At 35.6% G+C, this 20,395-nt stretch overlaps 1 protein-coding gene across 4 annotated transcripts in view; it reads right to left on the bottom strand.

Annotated features, from left to right (window-relative positions):
* The window catches only part of EML5 (EMAP like 5), a 160,773-nt gene that overhangs the window by 22,572 nt on the left and 117,806 nt on the right, over positions 1-20,395 (bottom strand). For 2 of the 4 annotated variants that reach the window (XM_060003356.1, XM_060003359.1), the window contains exons 26-30: positions 20,005-20,206; positions 19,175-19,301; positions 12,549-12,627; positions 11,303-11,432; positions 8,930-9,028 (exon numbers count right to left, since the gene is read on the bottom strand). In XM_060003356.1, coding sequence (XP_059859339.1) covers positions 8,930-9,028; positions 11,303-11,432; positions 12,549-12,627; positions 19,175-19,301; positions 20,005-20,206 — 637 coding nt within the window. Of the gene's footprint in view, positions 1-8,929; positions 9,029-11,302; positions 11,433-12,548; positions 12,628-14,437; positions 14,447-16,168; positions 16,184-19,174; positions 19,302-20,004; positions 20,207-20,395 lie in introns of all 4 variants that reach the window. The other 2 variants (XM_060003358.1, XM_060003357.1) reach the window with 2 other exon arrangements.

Raw genomic sequence — 20,395 nt, 5'->3', positions numbered from 1 at the left:
TGTGAATTTAGGCACTTTGTAAACTCAGTGCCCGTGGGACATCCGAGCAGATTACTGATCTTGTGGATGGGGCGGGTCCAGCGATAGTGGCTGTGGGCTTTTCCACAGTCTGGGCTGACTCAGTAGCTCTACAATGGGTCCAGGTGCAAGACTTTGGCAGTCCCGGTACCTGATCTCAGCAGTTCTGCACCAAGGGATCTGCGCTAGTGGCTTTGTGAGCACAGCACCTGAGGGACACCCAGGACAACTGCCTGAATTCCCACAGTTGAGGTGGGGCCGAGGGCAGTGCCAAGTGTACTTTGTGAATCCACACAACGGGTGACAGGCAACATCACAGAGCGCACTTCCTGGTGGACAGCTCCTACAAAGCAATACTCAGTGGCTCCTCTCCCTGCTCCAGCCCTGCCTACCTCACACCGCAGTTCAGAAACGGATCTGGGGGTGTCTACTCCAACAAGTGGGGAGCAGACTTTGCCCCCAACAGGGCTGTGACAAGCACAGACCAAAGAGGAGGGCCCATTCAACATCCAGTGCAGGCTCTGGTCACCACAACAACAATTACACCCCCTATCAAGGGGATAATGGTCAACACACACTGAGGAAAGATGTGGCAGGTATCCATACTAAAAACAGCCCTCGCACTAAAAATATTAGACTCATGGAGCATACACAGGGACAATTCCACATAAAAAGAGCCCTTCAGGACCACAGTAGATAGCTGTTTCTCTTAAATTCATAAAGCCAGAGAAATATGAGTAAAATGAAGAAGCAGAGGAACCACTCCTGATTTAAAGATCAAGAGAATTCCCCTGAAAGAACAAAGAATGAAGCAGACCTCTCCAGTTTACTAGACCCTGAGTTCAAGAAGGAAATAATGAAAATACTGAAGGAATGAAGAAGGGCTATTGATAGAAATGCAGATTACTATAAAAAGCAATTAGAAACTATAAAGAGGAGCCGATTAAAATTAGAAAACTCATTTGCCAAGACAAAAGCTGAGCTAAAGGCAATAAATAGCAAACTGGATAATGCAGAAGAATAAATAAGTGATCTGGAAGACAGAATAATGGAAATCATCCAATCAGATCAGCAGACAGAAAGACAAATGAAAGAAACAATGAAAGCAATATACAAGACCTATGGGATAATATAAAGCATCCCAATCTATGCATAAGAGGGATCCCAAGAAGGAGAAGAAAAAGGGATTGAAAATATATTTGAAGAAATTATGGTTGAAAATTTTAGAAGGAAACATATATCCAGGTACAGAAAGCACAGAGGGTCCCAAACAAGATGAACCCAAACAGACCTATACCAAGACATATTATGACTAACATGGCAAAAGTTTAAGACATAGGGAGGATTCTAAAGGCAGCAAGAGAAAATAAAGAGTAAATGACAAGGGGACACCCATAAGGCTCTCAGCTGATTTCTCCACAGAAACATTGCAGGCCAGAAGGGAGTGGCAAGATGTATTCAAAGTCCTGAAAGGGAAAAACCTGCAAAACAGGATACTCTACCCAGAAATATTATCACTTAGAATAGAAAGAGAGATAAAGAATTTCTCAGACAAGCAAAAACTAAAAGAATACAACAATACTAAACGAATCCTAAAAGAAATATTGAAAGGTCTTCTCTAAATAGAAAAGAAGCAAGAATCTACAGGAAAGAGAAAATCACAATTGGAAAGTAAATCAAATAAGCCAACAGACAGATTTTTAAAAAATCAAAAAACAATTTGTGAAAGCAATAACTACAATGAACATCAAAAGGATAAACACAAAGATGTAAAAGATGACATCAAAATCATATAATGTGGGGAAGGAGAGTAAGAAATGTAGATTTTTTGTAGATTGTTTGTTTGTTTGTCTCAAAGTCTCTTTATTCCTTTGCTCATTCTTTATTATGAAATGCTTGAGACATGTCAAGTGGTTTTTTTTTTCTTTGTGGCCACACTGCACAGCTTTCAGGATCTTAGTTCCCTGACCACAGATAGAACCCAGGCCCCTGGCAGTGAAAGCACTGAGTCCTAATCACTGGGCCACAAGGGAACTCCCAATTTTTTTTTTTTAGAATGTGTTTGAGTCTATAGAACTACCAGTCTAAAGCAAAAAGATATAGTAATGAGTTATCATACTTGAGAAACAGTGAAAAACAGAGTAACCACAAATCAAAAACATACAACAGATTCACAAAAACCAAAAAGAAGAGAACATAAGCATAATACAAAAGAAAATCATCAAACCACAAAAAGAAAACAAAAAGAAAAAGGAACAAAGAAGAAACACAAAAACAACTGCAAAAGAAGGTTTAAAATGGTAATAAATACATATCTATCAATAATTACCTTAAATGTAATGAACTAAATGCGCCAAACAAAAGACACAGAGTGGGGAGGGGATAAATTAGCAGTTTGGGATTAACATATATACACTACTATATATGAAATAGCCAACAAGGACCTATTGCATAGCACAGGGAACTATACTCAGTATTTTATAATAACCTATAAGGGAAAAGAATCTGAAAAAAATAGATATATGTGTATGTATAACTGAATCACCCTGCTGTATACCTGAAACTAACAAAACATTGTAAATCAATTATATCAATAGTTCAATAAAAAAAAAGAAAATCATATGTACTCTCAAGTACAGCTGTAAATTAGTAATTATGCTCCTAAGCCTGAAAAATCTCAACCAAAGCCTTAATACAGTGTGAAAAACATAAGAAAAGTCTCCATGATACTAAGAAGAAAAAAAAAAGGACACAGAATGGCAGATTGCATACAAAAAACAAGAGCCTACAATATGCTGTCTACAAGAGACGTGAAAGTGGTTTCAGGCGAAGAATACAATAAGTCCCCTATATACGAACAAGTTCTGTTCTGACAGCGTGTTCGTAAGACCAACAAAGTTAGCCTCGGTATCCAACTAACACAACTGGCTATATAGTACTGTACTGTAATAGGTTTATAATACTTTTCACACAAATAATACATAAAAAACAAACAAACAGAAAAAATAAAGAAGACTTTTTTAATCTTACAGTACAGTACCTTGAAAAGTACAGTAGTACAACAGCTGGCATACAGGGGCTGGCATTGAGTAAACAGGCAAGAAGAGTTACTGACTGGAGGAGAGAGAGGAGTTAGGAAGGAGAGAGTAGAGCTGAAGGATCGTCAGCAATAGGAGATGGAGGGCAAGCTGCAATTTCACTCACATCTGACGCTGATGGAAGGCATGTTCCCATCTTTGAAAGTTCACAACGTGAAGGTTCGTATATAGGGGACTTACTGTACACATAGAGTGAAAGTGAGGGGATGGAAAAAGATATTTCATGCAAACAGAAATGACAAGAAAGTGAGGAGAGCAATATTCACGTCAGACAAAATAGACTTTAAAACAAAGGCCATAAAAAAAGATAAAGAAGGCCACTATATAATGATAAAAGAATCAATACAAGAGGAGGATATTACACTTGTTAACATACATGCACCCAATATAGGAGCACATAAATACGTAAAACAAATACTAACACACATAAAGGGAGAAACTGACAGGAGTACAATAATAGTAGGAGACCCCACTCACATCAATGGACAGATCTTCCAGACAGAAAATCAATAAGGCAATGGAGATCCTAAATGGCACAATAGACCAATTGGATTTAATTGATATTTTTAGGACATTACATCCAAACAGAATACACATTCTTTTCAAGTGCACATGGAACATTCTCTAGGATTGACCACGTACTAGGACACAAAACAAGCCTCAACAAATCTAAGAGGACAGAAATTACTTCAAGCATCTTTTCTGACCACAACAGCATGAAACTAGAAATCAACCACAGAAAGAGAAACGAGAAAAAATGATTACATGGAGACTAAACAACATGCTACTAAAAAACCAATGGATCAATGATGAAATGAAAGAGGAAATTTAAAAATACCTTGAGACAAATGACAATGAAAACACAACCATACACAATCTATGGGATGCAGCAGAAGCAGTTCTTAGAGGGAAGTTCATAGCATACCGGCCTTCCTCAAAAAACAAGAAAAATCTCAAATAAACAACCTAACCTACCACCTAAAAGAATTAGAAAAAGAACAAACAAAACCTAAAGCCAGCGTAAGGAAGGAAATAATAAAGATCATAGAGGAAATAAATACAATAGAGATTTTAAAAAACAATTGAAAAAAATCAATAAAACCAAGAGCTGCTTCTTTGAAAGAGTAAGCAAAATCGACAAGCCTCTGGCCAGGCTCACCAAGAAGAAAAGAGAGAGGACCCAAATAAACAAAATAAGAAATGAAAGAGGAAAAATAACAACCAATACTGCAGAAATACAAAGAACCGTAAGAGAATACTATGAACAATTATATGCCAACAAATTGGAAAACCTAGAAGAACAACTTTCTGCAAACCGAAGTCCAGGACCAGATGCCTTTACTGAGGACTTTTACCAAACATGCAAAGAACTTATACTGATCCTTCTCAATCCCTTCCAAAAGACTGAAGAGGAGAGAACACTCCCAAAGCCATTCTATGAAGCTATCATTGCCCTAATACCAAAACAAGACACAGACAATACCAAAGAGACTTGCCTGGTGGCGCAGTGGTTAAGAATCCACCTGCCAATGCAGGGGACACAGAATCGATCACTGGTCCAGGAAGATTCCCACATGCCGTGAAGCAACAAGCCCGTGTGCCACAACTACTGAGCCTGTGCTCTAGAGCCCGCAAGCCACAACTACTGAAGCCCACATGCCCTAGAACACACGTGACACAACTACTGAGCCCACGTGCCACAAGTACTGAAGCCAGCGTGACCTAAGGCCTGTGTACTGCAACTACTGAGCCTGTGTTTTGCAACTACTACAAGAGAAGCCACTGCAATGAGAAGCCCGCACACCACTACAAAGAGTAGGCCCCGCTCACTGCAACTGCAGAAAGCCCGCGTGCAGCAACCAAGACTCAATGCAGCCAAAAAATAAATTAAAAAATAAATTTAAAAAAAGAGACAATACCAAAAAAGAAAACTACAGGCCAATATCTTTGATGAATATAGATACAAAAATTCTCAACAAAATATTAGTAAACTGAATCCAACAACACATTAAAAAGATCATAGGCCTTGATCAAGTGGATTCATCCCAGGGTCACAAGGATGGTTCAACATACACAAATCAATCAACATGATACACCATAACAAGAAAAGAAGGGAAGGGGAGGGGAGGGGAGGGAAAGAACAGAACTACATGATCACCTCAATAGATGCAGAAAAAGCATTTGATAAATGCTTTTGGATGCTTCAACATCCATTCATGATAAAAACTCTCACCAAAGTGGGTATAGAGGGAACATATCTCAACGTAATAAAAGCTATTTATGACAAACCCACAGCCAACATAATACTCAATGGTGAAAAGCTGAAAGCCTTCCTGCTAAAATCTGGAAGAAGACAAGGATGCCCACTCTCACCACTTCTATTCAACACAGTATTGGAAGTCTTAGCCACAGCAATCAGACAAGAAAAAGAAATAAAAGGTATCCAAATTGGAAGAGAAGAGGTAAAACTGTCATATGCAGATGACATGATATATATAGAAAACCCTAAAGACTCTACACAAAACTGCTAGAACTGATAAATGAATTCAGCAAGGTAGCAGGATACAAGATTAACATACAGAAATCTGTTGCATTTCTTACATTAACAACGAAATATCAGAAAGGGAAAGTAAAAATGCATTAAAAAAATAAATTTATTTATTTATTTATAGCTCATTGGGTCTTCATCACTGCGCATGGGCTTTCTCTAGTTGCAGCAAGCGGGGGCTACTCTTCTTTGTGGTGCACGGGCTTCTCACTGTGGTGGCTTCTCTTGTTGCAGAGCATGGGCTCTAGGCGTGCGGGCTCAGTAGTTGTGGCTCACAGGCTCTAGAGCACAGCCTCAGTAGTTGTACGCATGGGCTTAATAGCTCTGCAGCATGTGGGGTCTTCCTGGACCAGGGCTTGAACCCATGTCCCCTGCATTGGCAGGTGGATTCTTAACCACTGCGCCACCAGGGAAGCTCATAAATTCTCTTTTAAAATTGCATAAAAAAAAATTACTTGGGAATAAACCTGACCGAGGAGGTGAAAGACTTAATATGCTGAGAACTATAACACACTGATAAAGGAAATTGAAGATGATTTAAAGAATTGAAAGATATACCATGCCCTTGGATTGGAAGAATTAGTATCATTAAAATGGCCATACTACCCAAAGCAATCTACAGATTTAATGTGATCACTATGAAATTACCCATAACATTTTTCACAGAACTAGAACAAATAATCCTAACATTTATGTGTGACCATAAAAGACCTAGAATTGCCAAAGCAATCCTGAGGAAAAAGAACAAAGCAGGAGGCATAACCCTCCCAGACTTCAGACAATGCTACAAAGCTACAGTAATCAAAACAGCACAGTACTGGAACAAAAAACAGACATATGGGTCAATGGAACAGTACAGGGAGTGTAGAAATAAACCCACACACCTACAGTCAATTAATCTTAGACAAGGAGACAAGAATATACAATGGAGAAAAGACAGTTTCTTCAGCAAGTGGTGTTGGGAAAGCTGGGCAGCTGCATGTAAATCAATGAAGTTAGAGCACATCCTCACATTATACACAAAAATAAACTCAAAATAGCTTAAAAACTTAAATATAAGACATGACACTGTAAAACTCTTAGAAGAAACCACAGGCAAAACATTCTCTGACATAAATTGTACCAATGTTTTCTTAGGTCAGTTTCCCAAGGCAATAGAAATAAAAGCAAAAATAAACAAATGGCACGTATGCAAACTTGTAAGCTTTGCATAGCAAAGGAAACCATAAATAAAATGAAAAGACAACCTATGGACTGTGTGAAAATATTTGCAAATGATTCGACCAACAGGGCTTAACTTCCAAAATATACAAACAGCTCATACAACTGAATAACAAAAAAATGAACAACCCAATCAAAACTTGGGCAGAAGACCTAAACAGACATTTCTCCAAAGAAGACATACAGATGGCCAACAGGCACATGAAAAGATGCTCAAATCACTAATTATCAGAGAAATGCAAATCAAGACTGCAATGAGGTATCACCTGATACTGGTCAGAATGGCTATCATCAAAAAGTCTACCAATAATAAATGCTGGAGAGGATGTGGAGAAAAGGGAACCCTTCTACACTACTGGTGGGAATGTAAATTGGTGCAGCCACTATGGAAAACAGTATGGAGGTTCCTCAAGAAACTAAAAATAGAGTTGCCATATGATGCAGCAATCCCACTCCTGGGCATATATCCAGAGAAAACTCTAATTCGGAAAGATACATGCACCCCAGTGTTCACAGTAGCACTATTTACAATAGCCAAGACATGGAAGCAACTTAAATGTCCATCAACAGATGAATGAATAAAGAAGATGTGGTATATATACAAAATGGAATACTACTCAGCCATAAAAAAGAATGAAATAATGCCATTTGCAGCAATATGGATGGATCTATAGATTATCACACTAAGTGAAGTAAGTCAGAAAGAGAAAGACAAATACCATATGATATCACATGTGGAATCTAAAATATAACACAAATGAACTTATTTACGAAACAGAAACAGACTCACAGACATAGAGAACAAACTGATGGCTACCAAAGGAGAAAGGGGGTGGGGGAGGGATAAATTAGGAGTTTGGGATTAGCAGATACAAACTACTATATATAAAACAGATAAAAAACAAGGTCCTACTGTATACCACAGGGAACTATATTCAATATCCTGTGACAAACCATAATGGAAAAGAACGTGAAAATAATACATACATTTATATATAACTGAATCACTTTGCTGTATACCAGAATCTAACACAACATTGTAAATCAACTATATGTCGATAAATAAATAAATAAATAATATTCAAAGATTAGAATATTTTGTATATAACAGGTGAAGTATTGGTCTACTTTCTTTTTAAAAGTAGAAAATTTTACAGAAAGGAAGATTACAAAGGTCTTTGTGGCATAACTGTAGAACTAATTGATCCAGAGAACAAGTTTCTAACTGATCAATTTAGTAATTTATGAAAAATAGAGATATTAGAAGCAAAAATTATCTTATTCAAGAAGAAAAAGACATCTGGAAAGCTGGCTTAGCAATTGAGGCCCACTGAGATCCAATAAACCCAATGATTTTGATAATTTTTACAAATTATACCAGGGTTGTGACGATGTGACTGACCGCGTCTATTATGTAGTAGTCATAGTGATCAATGACTGGTAGATATGTCCTAAAGAGACCTACTATCCTCTCAACATTTTGCTTGTGGAGTTACAGCCTTCGTTTAAGTTTTCTATAGAGTTGAAAGAAAACAGCAAGATAGGGGATTTCAAAAATAGTTGGCAAATTAGATCACTGCCAAAGAAAAGGGCAGAAGGGCTCTACTAACATGGAACAGACTCGGCTTCTCTCTTCTTTCTAGATTATGCCCTGCTGAGGCAGACGTGCTCCCCCTCTCAGTCCAGTTACTTCTCGGCTCCTCTTATTTACCATTCTCTCCTCAAGTTCTTCTTTTCTGCTTTATATGCTATTGAATAAAAACTTTTTGCTCATCAGAAATTTCTGCTACAGGACTAAATCCAACTATTTCAACTACCACAGAATAGCTTCTTCTTAATTCTGAACCATCTGAGCCAACTCAGATAACCCAAGTGAGAGAAAGGTGCCTGGAAGCAAATAATATGGTAAAACTGAGTATCTGCTTTATGTATAAATGCATTTTGAACAATACACAAATACGTTTTAGTTTTTTCCTAAGATATTAAATTAATTTGAACAAGACAATTACTTAAAATTGTTTCTTTTTAAAATATAGAAACATACCTACTTGGCCAGTTGCCACTATGTTGATAAATTTGGGGTGCTGATTTACAGTGAGGCACAGAATATCATCATTATGTTCCTGATAAAAACTCTGAGTCCCTAGAAAAAAAAGAATTTGAGAATTAAATCTGAAAACTTTAAGGTGAAATAGTCAAATGCACTTACACAGAGTAATAAACTGCTGTGTTTAACTTACTTGCTTATTTAACACACATACATGTATATATTTTTTGTGGCCGTGCCGTGCGGCTTGCAGGATCTTAGCTCCCCGACCAGGGATCGAACCTGTGCCCCCTGCAGTGGAAGCGCCAAGTCTTAACCACTGGACTGCCAGGGAAGTCCCAACACATATTTTTTGAGCACAACATATACACTTCATCCTAAGGATGGAAACATGACCAAGAAATCCTTAAAGTAACGAACCCTGAAATGCATAAAACCACGTAATACGAGGTTGAAGACATCAAGTGGCACAAGAGAGTTAAAGATCAAAATGCTATGGAAATTTGTAGCAGATTCTTCTTCTTACGAGCAGATGGCACTTCTGGACTGACACGACAGATTCTGTAAATGTGAATGTGAGTGGGGAAGGGCCTTCCAGGGAGAGGGATACTTGAAGCAAAGGTACAAAGGCAGGAAAGTACTGGGTATGCATATAGATGGCTCATTTGGCTGAAGTGTAGGGTAACAAAAAAGGAAAGAAAGAAATAGGTTGCGCAGGCAAATTGGAACTAGAATTACAGAGCATTTTGAAAACAAGCCTATTATTAAATTTCATACTTATTCTGTAGTCAGTGGGGAGGTACTGAAGAATCCTGATCAAAGAAGTAATGTGATTACTCTAGCAGTAGTGACAGTGAAGAGACCTTAGCAGACTATGATTGTGCAGGAGGCAGTAAAGGTAGGCTTGTGCAAGTAAAACGGAGGGGTGGGAAATGAGGTCAGGACGGTAGACTGGGTCCAGATGATAGAGTACCATCAATACTAGGTCCTCCGAAAAGCAAAACAAAACCAAAGAAAACATTTTTAAAATGTCATTTAACATATCTAACATTACTTTAAAGGAACTTCTCGAAGTGAAATGGGCTTCATATTTCCCAGGGCTGAGAGTTCAGTTAAAGGAACAAACAAGTAATTATATGTGCTGTTGGCTAAATTAGTAGATCAGCTAATAGGTCAAGACTTCTTAGACTGTAAACAGAGCAATGTATCTCCATAATGGTGAGGGGCCAAATAACCAGGACTGGAGCAGGTGCTTAGTCTTCCCTCTGCCATCTCTCGCTACACCCCATCATTAGAAAGATGATTAATTAAAAATCAGGAAATTAAAAATAAAGAAAATTACAAGTGTAAATATGAAAGTGTATTTATACTTTCATCCCTATGTAATTTGTCTTTTGTTATCGTCCCTATTCTCTTTGAAGGATAAGTGAAGCCTCAAAGAGGATTTTCTTTCTAAGAGGTATTTTTTTTAAATGACCCAAATTATTAAATGGAAAATTGCCATTGATTTGTGTAATACTGATAAATCTTTTTCTTAGGGCAACTAAAACAGAAATATCATATTAATTATTAATACTGACCAGGGGTTGGGGGATTATGACTCACATAATCCACTCTACCTAATTAGAATGAAGCTACCAGAGGAAAAAGCCAGAAATGTTTGGACTAGATAATCTATATTTTTACTTCTAACTTTTAGACTTTTATGACGTTTACAACTATATGTAATAAAATAGAATTCAAAATTAATACTGAGTATTACTAGTAGAATTATCACATCATTGGTCATCAAATGATGCTCAGAGAACTTTCTTTGCTTTTCAACAATCCAATCAGTTAAAGAGAAATCAGGAAATATTTTCTCATTTTCTTGAATCTAACAAGGTATCATCAGTCAAGTCACCGGCAAGCAGCTTTCTTAGTTAACCTCCTCGGCTTTCCGAGGGCTCAGTGTGAACATTGCCACTCCACCCCGCTCCCTAGCAATCACTCATCCAACGTGCTGCTTTCAGTCACTAACCGTCAAAGACAACCATCCAAACCATCCACTTATGCGTTTACGTTATGGGGAAATAGAATAAAGTCACAAACGGTTTCGCTATAAAATGTGCTTTCAACATACAGTAATCCTTTACTTCTCATCGAGATCTTTGAGCACTTTGCGTTATGAAATCCTTTTTTGCCATGTTAAATGTCTTCAAAACTGTAAATTTGTTACTTAAAATATTACTAGAAAGTTCTACAGTATGAAATATTTATATTCTAGATTCACATATTTTAATTATTTATATTTTAACAAAGAGTTTTAAGATGCTAAATTAAAAATTCTAAATTTTAAAAAGTGGGGAATGGAGAATCAGGGTTTCCTACCTGTAGCAATGTTGTGCACAATTCCCACGGATGCAGTGTGATAAATTATATCATCACCATCATTTAAATAATGAACATTATTCCTACAGTCTCTGCCTCGATAGCCAAAAACAAGCTCCAACACAAGGTCCTATAACAATGATAAAACCATTATACAATTCCTCGTGTCTAAATGTTCACCATTATTTTGTTATATAGAGTACTGGTGTCTTCAGTCAAAATGGAGGATGCATTTTTGATGTTTTACAAATTTCAAACACAAAATTAACCTAGATATACCTCTCTATGTAACCCGTTTTGGGCAGCTGAAACACACATTCCATACTTTTCTACATAAAGTCATAAAAATGAAAGGAGAACCACAAGGTCATCTGATTCCAAGAATTTTAGTTCTTGAGATTTCATGTGTTAAACATTGAGATACTTCTTGTGTCCAAAAGAAGAATATTTTGATTTGTGTTAAACTGTTAGTCAAAATATTTGATCTGCGTACGTAACTCAGGATAACTTATGTCCAAGTGATGTACTTTCAAGGATCCAGACAGTATATCAGCTTTGTGCACTAAGCAGGCTGTCTCTGATAACTCATGCTAAAGTTCTAGCAGATAATTCTGCTACTCCAAGTGTCCATTTTCACTGACCCTGTGAGGCTGAGTGGGGTAGGAAGTACAACAATCACCCTCCCACAGCTTTATGCCTTGTTGTAGACCTCACTTAGCACAGTTTGCTTGTTGCTGCTGATACTGAGATTATGAAATGCCTGCCTTTTTTGCTCAATTATTGTGCAAAGGTTTCTTTGCTTTGAAGCAGAACCTTCATTAAACCCTACAGTGAATACATCACATGGAGTAAAAGTTCCTGATTTGGTGTAAGCATTAAACCTTTAACTTATAAATTCAAACTGCTAAGTATAAGACACTGCCAAAGTGCCTATGCTTCCATAAACCACAGATCATTTCATACATTTACATTTAGAAGTTCTCTGAGATACAGTTCAATTTAGGGTATTATTCATAGAAAACTAAAAGAAAGACTAATAAAAAAAGGAACAGGATATCCATCTAAGACTCAGATTTGACAGTTAAGCAATCAATTTTTACAACCAAACAAAAAAGAATATTCATCAGTACATTTATTTTCATAAAGAATAAAGAAAAGATTTAGATGTTTTCCAAAAAGGAAACAAACTAAACCCTGTATACATTTTAAGGTACCAATTAACACCGGGGAGTGGGATTTTCCTCACCTCTATGGGTCTCTTTTTCTTGCCGACATTGTTGGTCTGGAGTTTCACTGGCTGTGGCGGGGCCCTGCTCACAGGAGGCCTGAAACAGGTAAGTGGGAAAGAGGAAAGGAACCCATCACTGGCTGCCTTCACTGGGCTTCTCTCACCTGCCCTCCAGAGGCAGATGTCTCTGACACACCTTCACAAAAATGAACCCAATCTGTGTTTCTCACTAGACTCCACCCTCCTTATCTTGATATCTTCTAAAGCAGAAAGGTGGAAAGAAAATATTAGAACTTCTATTCATTTTTCTTTTAACTTCTTTGGTGTATGCTTCATAAATGTAACTAATATAATAGCACAAGAACATATAGATGATAAAAATATACAAATGTTAGTTTTACACACTCAAAAACTTCTACATGGTGTACATTATCAACAAAGCCTAGATTACTGCTCTAAAGTAAGCTACCTCAGTATCTTTCACATGGCAGGTACTCAATACATTCTTCTTGAATTTTGAAAATATTTGTATAAACTTTCCATACTGTTGGCAACATAAGTCATGTGTGAGTTCAAATCTGTACTCTTTACCTGCTCCTCTGTGCCCTTTAACTTCTCTTCTTCTGAAGTCCCTAGTATGGTTATGGCATCGCCTTCAGTTAGTCAAGCAAGACATTTTACAGTTACAAAGCACTGTAAACCATACAACACTCTGTAAAAGGTTATTACTATTGTCTCCAACTCCTTCTCTTCCCTTATTCTCACTATTAACTACATATTTTTCAACTTTACCTACACAGTAGCTCTCAAATCTATCCCTCTCCTTCTCTGTTTCCATCACTAGTTCAGGATCTATTTATAATGAATGTGTCATTAGGTGTATAGAGTTCCCATTTTCTATTATTTAAATGTGGAGACTCTTCCCTAAAAAAAAACCCTTTGTTTAATTTTTTAAAAATCCACACACATCATTTAGTTTAGTTTTAACTCAGAGAGCCGTTATTCAAATGTTTAGTAACCTAAATACTGAATCTAAATCAATCATATATCAACTTCCTCTTTCAAATTTTAATATTAATTTTGTAACAACTAAATCAGAAAATGATGTAAATTAACTTTCCAGTGGAAAACATTCCAACGTTTCTGAATAAATCCATAAAATTAAAGGCATAACAATATATTTGCATTTTCAAAATGATTTTCAAATTATACATCTATAAAAAGTAAATGAAGTGTTATATCTTGAACATGTAATATAAGAGAAATGTGTATTTTCATATATAATGTGAAGCAGTACGTAGAAGTATAGAAGCATGACTGGTGACATAAAAGTTAAATGCACTTGCAACACTCTATAAAGAACTTTTCAAATTATCACAAAATTTTTTGGTTTCAAACCTTTTTCATATACTTTTTTGAATATCTGTAAGTAATAAATATAACTCACTTTATAATATTTAAAAATATTTCTGCTAAAATCATTTTGAAGAATGACAGAAGCTTTGGCTTTACTTCCAAGTCAATTTTGTTGAACTTTATTCAACATTATTGTCTGAGAACTTTAATAAATGTATAATTTTTATCTATAAATCCTGTAAAATGGTTAAGCATATTTTAATTTTTATAAAGATAATTTATATAAGATATATTATTGCTTGAAATTCTACAACTTGGAAAATTATACAAGTTGAATGAATAAAGTTTTAGTAAAGCAGTTACTTATATAGTACAAATCCAATAATTAAGATGTAGTCATTTCACGCATACTGATTTCAAAGGAGAAAAACATGGAAAACTGTGAATAGAAGTAAAGAACACCAAGTAACATAGCTTATTAATGGTAAATATGAAAGATAACAAAGATACAAAATTGGGTCGCATAGAGCATAGCAAAGAGAGAGGATTACCTGGAACCTCTTTCCAGCAGCAGATAAAAAAGGGAAAAGATTACAACACAGATTTGCATTTAAAATAGTAGTACAATATTTCCTGTAATAAAATATGTTTACAAGTTTAATGCAGATAAACTATATTGTATATAGTAAAGGGCTATTGTTTTTATTTATTGCTATATATAAGAAAAGGCCTAGGCTTAGGGCTACTGCATTCATGGCAGGGAAATCAGAAGAAAGAAGATGAAAAAGAAAAGAATTCAATATGTTCTATGTTGTAAACATTAAAGCTTGCCATTCTTATTTTTCCACAGTGCAATCTGAATTTCAAACAAAATATTTAAGCTTACTTAATGTTTATTAACTTAAATGGCTGGTAGCACTGGCCCTGCTATTAAGGACTGCCTAAGGAACCTAACTAAGCTCCCCCTCCCCTGACCCAAAAGGGATTCCCAGTCAGCCAGTCTAACCAAGTAGGCAGAGTGAGTCTCGGGACCATGCTGGATTTGGGACTTTTCTAGCAAAGGAAGTAACTTAAAAGAAAAGAAATTCCCCTTAACAACATAATGACTGAACAGAACTGGAAGGGATCACAGAAGTTAATCTTATCCATCCTCCCAGTGAAACCAGGAATCGTCTTTACATGTCTAGAACATCCCTTCATAGCACTGATGACAAGTGGTCATTTACTAAACTCTGCATGAACACTGCTCGTCACAAGGAGGTCACTCCTACAGAAGTCATTCATACCTAAGACAGCAATTATATCTCCACTTTGTTTTCTTTTTTTGAAACTAGTGATTCCCAAAGCGATGAATTATTCTTTGTGTAAAGTGGCCTCCCAACATTCCTTTACCCTCTGTTTCCTTCTAGATCACTGTAAACTGCCAATGTCCCTTTAAAATGCAGAGATCAGTCCTGAATAAGCTACTCCAGATCTGACGTTAGGTCTGAATGTTTTATTTCTTTTAAAATAGTATAAGATTATGAGGGCTTTTTTAGAAGTCACATCACAGTCTGGACTCATATCTTTGCACACATCACCTCCTGCTTAAAACAGATAATGAAGTCCTGATATCTGCCAAATTAATTAAGGAGTGCCTTATATTTGATGTGTTGTACAATCTGATCTCAAATCGACTTTTTCATCCTATCTGCCAGCATTTTCCTACTGGTACCTTTTTTACTTCTAAAACAGACTAGGCTTTTCCATATTGTCCTGTTTCAGAAACTGTCTGAAGACATTTTTATCTCACTAAAGGTAGCTACAAAAGCACCCTAAAGAGTCCCTTCTTGCACGTATCATTTTATTAAACATACAAATATCATTACTGCCCATATGTGAATGTTTTGAAATTAATGAATACATTAAACAAGCATTAAATGAAGCTAACAGGTTTGTTATCAACTGAAAGAATTTTCACTGATAAATATGTGTGACTAACTGTTTTTATGAGTCTTTGAAATTTAAGGAAAAACTAAACTATTAGAGTATAGGAGTTTGTGAAAAGTCATTTGTAAAAACACTGATTATAATGAAGACCCTCATAACAACACCCACATATTGTATCTATAAATGCAACTCTTCTGTAGGATTTGTCCTATTTCACTTTCTGGTTCTTTCTCAACAAACGTAGTTCAATGTTTTATAGGGGAAAAAAACAAAACGAAACCGTAAAATACCACAAAGACCAAAATAGAAGAATAAATTTTTGAGTAAAGTATTTTCTTGAACAAAATACTTACCTTACTACTCCCTGCCTTCAAAAGGAGCAAGAGGAAAAAAGTAAGGAGATATACATGAAAACTGATGATGAATAAAATGTAGCAGTTTACTAAACAGATTAAAGATAATATGTCAACAGAATTCTAATGAAATACAAAAAGGCCTAAATTTTATGTCACATTGTTTTGAATATTTTTATTCAAAAATACTGGAAATTTGATTGACAAGTAACTACTTAAAATACATAAGATTAGCTATAAAAATATTTATAGAAAAAGAAAAACATAAAATTATTAATGTCATTTAGGAAAAAGACTCCATGAAAGTGTCAACTAAATAAAGTTGTCAAACTGTCATCAGAAATATTTTCCTTTTAAGTGGATATTTGACAAGCATCTGTTTTGTTTAAAAAGTGCTTTGTTTTGTATATGACAATATACTTTATTTAAAACATGAAAACAATTATGTATACAGACCATTTTATCTCCTCACAAAAATTCAAAGCTGATGAAAAGAAATATCTCTTCATTTTTATCTCCTTTGATTCCTGCATTTTATGAAAATGAAGGCTCCTAACTATGAATCACAATAATGACTTCTTCTGCGTTGGCATTTTCAGAAGAATTTAGTAGAGGTGAATTGTAAAATAATTTGAGGACAAAATGCAAAATAAAAAATAATTTTGAGAAAGTTAGCTATAAAAAATGCAAGCTAACAGCAAAGATTACAATTATGACAGTGTCAACCATTCTTTGTGAGCAGTAAAATGTTTCCATCTATCAGAACTCAGGTCTCTTCAGCAATGAAGGAGGAAATTTAAGTGTTTTACCATGAGAGATGGCCTACAGATTAAAATTAGGTCACATTTTCTGACATACCAAATTTATCTGATAAGTGATAATATTTTCTTCAAAAAATCAATATAATAAATGAAAAAGATTAATGGGAATGTCTAGAGTTGCTTCTTCCCTATATTACATTTTTCATTACCTGTGAGGTATAATTTCTTTTAGGTAATATTAAGTACTATACTGCAAATATTCTAATTATGAACATCTATATTTGCATACTGATATGTACTCTTCTGATTAATAAATATATAGGTAGTGTTCATTACTTTGTGGATATTTAATTTCAGTACCAAAAAGAAAAACTGTTAGAGAGTTCCCTGGTGGTCCAGTGGTTAGGACTTGCCACTTTCACTGCCGTGGCCCTGGGTTCAATCCCAAGCCATGCGGCGCGGCCTGAAATGAAATGAAATTCAATTCAATAAAAAGGAAGTGTGTCAGTATTAACCAGGTATCTCCTTAGGTTACCTTGTATTTTATTCCAAGGAAGGGGCGAGTGAAGACTTACTACTTAAATTCTTATATACATTATTTCATTTCATGAAGTACTCCATAAATTGGGGATTATAATGCTTATTTTTCCTTTGTGGAAACTGAGGCTCAGAGAGAATGGTTTCTCAAGGTCACACAACTGGCAAATGATAAAAATGAATATTTTAACCCATTTATCTGATTCCAAAAACCATGTCATTTGCACTATATGACGTAGCCTTCTACCAAGTCATTTCAACCTTGCTCAGCTTTTAAAAAACATACCTCTAGTTTAATAACTTGCCTCTTTATAAGTGATGAATAAACAGATAATCACTGTCTACCCTCTTTCTGTAAGGTGACCCCCCATTGCTATTATCTGAGGTATACCACCATCAGCAAATGGGGCACCTGGAAGAGGAGCTGTGGAGGCATCATGACCTCAACCTTCTACCTAGAATTTCAGTTCAACAGCATCTCTAGTTCTCCCCCCTTTTCCATCAATAACATGTATCTCACCCTTCCAACTTCATTCTTTTCCCTGGATATTAAATCCATAGGTGCAAACTCAAATTCCTCTGCCAATGCTTTCTTTTAATATTATTTCTATCTAGCTGGGCTCCAATGGTCTTTAGCACTATCCTCACTAACTATACATTCATTTGAATTTTCCACAAATTCTGTTCACTGTGAATGAATTCCCTTTCATTTTTAGCTTTTCCCTCAAATACTAACTTTTTATAATAACATTTTCCTCACCACAGCTTTCTACAGAAGAGGTCACTGCTGTTCCTACCTCCCACTGCTTCTTTGTTCTTCAATGTAGTTTCTGAATAATTTTTCCTTTATCATTTCTTTTTTTTTTTTTTTTTTTTTTGCGGTACGCGGGCCTCTCACTGTTCTGGCCTCTCCCGTTGCAGAGCACAGGCTCCGGACGCGCAGGCTCAGCGGCCATGGCTCACGGGCCCAGCCGCTCCGCGGCACGTGGGATCTTCCCGGACCGGGGCACGAACCCGTGTCCCCTGCATCGGCAGGCGGACTCTCAACCACTGCGCCACCAGGGAAGCCCTCCTTTATCATTTCTTAAAACCTCTTCATTTCTGAAATCCATGCCATTCACTGATCCATATGCCTCTTTATTGCTTTCTATCTTCTCTAATGATTTGAAAAGCATCAGGCTCACAGTTTCTCTCTTTCCTCATAAAACTGCAGTGCACATAGCCTTACTTTTGATTTGCTGATTCTAGACAAAGACCAATAATTCCCATTAGAGACAAGCTATACTTCAACTTGCCTTTTTGGAAAAATTTTAAAATAATGACTTTCTATTCTTGATCAAAAAGGCACATGGATAAAAAGGCCTTTTAAAAATTTAATCATCTCTCTGCTCATGTGCTTCCTAAAACATAATAGGTATTGGATTCATCTTGAAACCCTATCACATATATTTATAAAAGTTAGCAAATAAGATTCCTTTAATCATATAGACTTTATATGTAGCATCATTCCCTAAGCTACTTGCAAAAGACAGTGTCATTACCAAAAAGTATTTAAGGACAAACATGCTTTCTGAGAGGTGCTGGGAACTGTAAAATGCAAGAGTACCACTGTTACTGAGTTTTTGCAAAAATTCATTCAGTTAAACAATCAATTCAAGTTTTAATACCAATATCTTTTTCTTCATCTAGTTTTAAACTTGATTGTTACCTCTCATCAACTGAGGGTTCTTTTTGTTGCAAATGAGGCTTGATTCCAAACACTGGGCGAATATTTGTTGATAAGGCTCTGATGGTGTAACTGATTTCATTCTCCCTTGTGACATCACTGTCATAGCCTAACATCAAAATATAAGAATTATTCTCTATGTTATAACTGAGGAGCTCACGTATGATCTTAAAAATTGGATACAAGGATGTTCAACAATATGAAATAAGTTTAATACACTGTGTTATAATCAAATTATGCAATAACATACAGCCAGTAAAAATGATGTAGAAGAATATTTAATGATAAAATTCTCAAAGTATTGCTAAGTGATAATAGCAAGCTACAAAAAATAAACTCAATATGATATCATTTTTGTTAAAAAAATATAATGTATATAAATACACATACCCCTATGGGTATACCCCAAATGTTAAACAGAGATTACCTCCAAGTGGTCAAATTATGGATGCTGTGTTTATTTTTTATTGAAAACACACTTTCTAATTTTTCTGTAATGAGCTGGTATTACTGGTATATTAGGAAAAAACCAAAATTAAAGTATGAGGCTCAATGCTATAAATTTATTTTAACAGTACTAATTTAAAGTATGATTATCATTCATTGGTAAATGAAGAATATCTAAGTTATTAGTATATGACAGCCTGTTGTTTTTGATTCACAAAACAAATTCTGTTGTTAAATAGACCGAAAGGACTAAAACCACAATTATTCAAGTATTATTATTACTTATTTAACTTCCACAGTTTACATCAGTTGTGCTAAATTTTTTCTATGTTTTCGTTAAACTAAAATATTTTAAAATGACATACCCCCATCTTCTTCAGAATCTATATCAGATTCTTCACTATCACAAGGCCTTTTCTCTCGATATCCCTCCATTTCATTTGTCCAAACCATTAAAGACATATCTGTACCTCCTAAGGTAACCAACATGCTGTCATCAAAAGTCCAGCGCACATTTGTGACATGTGTACTATGGGCCACATACCTCTTAAACTTTCCAAATTTTCCCTAAAGGTAAAAAAAAAAAATTCAAAAAATCTTTCTGAGAAATTTTATTACTTGAAAACATTGTTATAATTTTGAATTTATTTCTTAATCTGTGATTGGAAATTAATCATTACAAGGCACCTTGTAAAAAAAAAAAAAAAGAAAATACTGAAACTCACTAAAATAAAAAATAACAATTCCCAAACCTGA

Source organism: Delphinus delphis, chromosome 2, assembly GCF_949987515.2.
Source record: "Delphinus delphis chromosome 2, mDelDel1.2, whole genome shotgun sequence".
Taxonomy (NCBI): Eukaryota; Metazoa; Chordata; class Mammalia; order Artiodactyla; family Delphinidae; genus Delphinus; species Delphinus delphis.
The sequence above is the reverse complement of the archived record's forward strand: the minus strand, read 5'-3'. Positions and strand labels throughout refer to the sequence as shown.